The 3323-nt window shown below is 55.2% G+C and overlaps 1 protein-coding gene across 2 annotated transcripts in view; it reads right to left on the bottom strand.

Moving 5' to 3' along the window:
• ALCAM (activated leukocyte cell adhesion molecule) overlaps positions 1 to 3093 on the bottom strand; it is a 210372-nt gene extending 207279 nt beyond the window's left edge. For both annotated transcript variants that reach the window (XM_032852094.1, XM_032852095.1), the window contains exon 1: positions 2644 to 3093. In XM_032852094.1, coding sequence (XP_032707985.1) covers positions 2644 to 2716 — 73 coding nt within the window. In that variant the 5' untranslated portion in view covers positions 2717 to 3093. The remainder of the gene's footprint in view (positions 1 to 2643) is intronic.
• Between the last annotated feature and the right edge of the window lie 230 nt (positions 3094 to 3323).

Here is a 3323-nt window from a genome sequence, read left to right as displayed (position 1 = left end):
GGCCTTTAAGTGTGCTTATGTCTTAGAATTAACCTTGTATCAATGAGAAATTAAGAAAAATTCCTGAGGGCATGAACACAAATTACCCAAGAGAAGAAACAGTTAACTGCAGGGGTCCCACCTCCTTGTTGTAAATAATCAAGGAAAGCATTTTTTTAAAGCAATACAAAATGTCACCACAGGCTGACGCTCTTTCTACAAGGATAATGAGGTTCTTGTTCCCTCGGATGCTGAGCACTTCACTTCATTGCCTTTATCTCCGAATTCAGTTTCTGTGGCTCCGGCATATTCTCCCCTCCCTTCAAAACAGGTAACATGTCAGGCCTACATCATTCAATGACTGTGTAGCCACTACAGACCGAAAAACCTGAAGGGGCAGTTTCACAAACTCGAATTTTTCTTTTCTAGGTCTCGACACATTACTAAAAGTGCTCCGGAAATGAAGGGCAGCAGGCGGGTTAAGTCAGTTAGTCGCTTTGATTACGCCAGCCACGGGCTCTGCAGCCCCACCGGGCTCAGCTATGCAGAGGGCTCCGAAGGAGGCGCACTTCCCTTGCAGGACTTGAGTCTGGAAAAGGCGCTTTTAAGTGCCACAACCCTTTCTTTTAAAACACAGTGACACGCACACAGGCCAGCCCGATAAATTCAAGGAAAGCACTGATCTGAGGGGCTGAGGTTTCTGACCCTCGGATCGGCCGAGGTCGATCGAGAACCTCCCAGCGGCGAGGAACACTCCCTGCTCACCCAAAGCGCTCACTGGGTACTGGCTGGAGACGCGAGCTTGTCGCTCCAAACGAATCACGTAGAAGGAATTCTGAACGGGGAACCTTTCCCTTTTTAGCAGTTCAGTGTGAGGAAAAATCTGTCCCCCGAGGTGGCTCAACGGAAAATACATACCGGAGCGACCGCACGGAAAGGGGAACTGGGCGTGTGCGAGTGGTCCCCGGGTGTGGGTGTAGGTGAGACAGCACTCTCAAAGTGACGAGAGGGTTAAACTGAAAACCAGCTGTGGGAGGGTGGATCTTTGCATTTTGCTAACGACCTCACCCCTTCAACCCTCGTCTCCCCTGGGCTCCAGAGTGAGTACCCTCTCCTCCCACCTCGGACAATGGGACCTTGAAAGAGTGAAATACACAATGTGCCAAAGTCAGGGGGGTCTCCCCTTCCCACCACCGGGTGTTCTTACCCCCACCCCACCTGCTTGAAATCCAGTTCTACTCGCGTTTCACAGGCTCCGCCCCAGAGCCAGAGATTGTCACAGATGCCTCTTTCTCTAGCCTCAGAACTCCAGGTGAGCTCATTACCTCACCCAGAAATGTAACTTTATCATAAAGAGATCCGGAGAGGGGGCCCCCCTCCCCCGCACCACCACCACTAGCAAACACAGTAGCAGCAGTTCACAAACACTTGTGATCCTCGGATTCTAGCCCCCAGCCTCACTTTCCCCCTCTTCCTGGGAGAGATCCTGAGGCTTTCAAACCTGTGTTTTTGGCCTCAGTTTGCCAACAACTGAAGGGATGTGCAGAAATTAAAGATGCGAAAGAGAAGTGAGTCTTTCTTTAATAACAACTAAAGAAAAGGGCACCAGAACAAACAGAAGCTGAAACACACACACACACACACAAACCAGGAAGTAGGAATTTTACTTGCAAACGTCTATCTACGAAGGGCTGGAGATAAAACTTCAAAAGGAGAAAAAAATTCCAAAAAATCCTCAAGTCTAGCGACAAAATGAACCTGACGCTCCACCAACCCAAGGCGAACGTACAAGATGCCCCGTAAGGACCAACTCGCTTCAGCCGACCGGTAGGTCTCAGGGTGACAGCCCCAGGGGCCGTCCCTAGGGTAGGAAAGGGATTCCCGGCTATATATTTTAGTTATTGGGGATTTTGCCTATTTTTCTTCTGAGGCTCAGTACATAACTGAAAACTGAGGCTGAATCACAGGTCCTGAGAAATCCACAAATCGCTCACTAAGGTCTCAGAACCTTGGATGCTAATTCCAGTTCAGGCTGTGTTCTCTGCCTACCACCACCCACCCCTCCACTCACTACCCACCCAGACAATGGGGGAGGGGGCGTTCAAACCAGGATTTGAGCCCTAGGAGGTTTTTAAGGGAGTGATCAAAGTCCTCCCTTTCTCTTCCACCCCTCCCTCCTTCACCTCCTGCGGAGGGGAAGTTACCAGGGGATTTAATACGAAAAAGTGCGGGCAGTTACTGCCACCAAGCTAAGCGAAAGGAAAACTGCCCCGAGCGCAGTGACGTGGACTTTGATATTCGGAGACTGAAGGAATTGTCAGAGGGCGAGGGCTCGCCGCCTAGGCGGGAGCCGCAGGGGAGGGAGAGAGATCCAGACGAATCCTGCCCGCGGGGCCCTGAAGCCCCAACCCCGGAAGCACCCAAAGTTCCTGGAGATTTACCCAATGCCCCCAGTCCCTGCCCAAACTTGAGCCAACCGGCCGGGCCCAAACGTGCGGCACAGGTGACTGAACCCAGGGCCAGCCCTGTGCCTGCACCGCCGTCCCCTTACCTCCCCCCACACGCCCGCGCGCACTGCCCCCGAGGTGCGAGGCCCTGGCCCGGAACGTAGGAAATTATCCCCGGCCAACGTCGGCCTGGGGCTGCCCTGAGGCCCCTGCTCACCTGGCCTGAGAACAGCGGCGGCGATCAAGAGGCAGAAGACTAGACGGCAGGAGGGGCCCGCCTTCGATTCCATATTCCTCCTCCTCCTCCTCCTCCTCGGGGGTCACCGAGAGAGTCCGCGCCGCAGGAGGGGGCGTCGTCCTCGGCCCCGCGCTGCCCGCGAGCTCGCAGGTCCGAACGCAGGGGCAGCGGCTTCTCCCAGACACACCGCCCCCCTGGGCTGTGGGGCGCCGGACCTTCGGATCTCCGCCGCGAGCAACTTTCCACCACGCAGTGCCCCAACTCTTCCTCCCTCCCCTTCAGCACCTGTCCTTAGCCCCTGGGCTGCTCCTCCCGGCACCGACGACCCTCTCTTCCCCGGAGACACTTGAGTATTTCGGAAAGGTGTACGTGGTTCTTTTAGGCTGGTCTGTTATTCTCCTTCTCTTGGGATAACAGTAATAATGGTAGTGGCAGTGTGCGTAAAAGGCCCGGTGCTGGGAAGGAATCGCCGAGGGCAACAGGGGAGGCGAGTCCAGGCGGTCTCCTCAGGTGGCAGAGCGGTAGCAGCGAAGGCGGCGGCGGCGGCAGCGGTCTTCGGGCTGCTCTGAGTGGAGGGACTGGAAGGCGTGTGTAAGCTGCCTTTCTCCTCCTCTCTCCTCCCCTCCGCGTCCCTCCTCCCTCCTCTCTCCTCCCCTCTT

The sequence above is a fragment of the Lontra canadensis genome, unplaced genomic scaffold (assembly GCF_010015895.1).
Source record: "Lontra canadensis isolate GAN:19392208 unplaced genomic scaffold, GSC_riverotter_1.0 scaffold6, whole genome shotgun sequence".
Classification (NCBI taxonomy): domain Eukaryota; kingdom Metazoa; phylum Chordata; class Mammalia; order Carnivora; family Mustelidae; genus Lontra; species Lontra canadensis.
The sequence above is the reverse complement of the archived record's forward strand: the minus strand, read 5'-3'. Positions and strand labels throughout refer to the sequence as shown.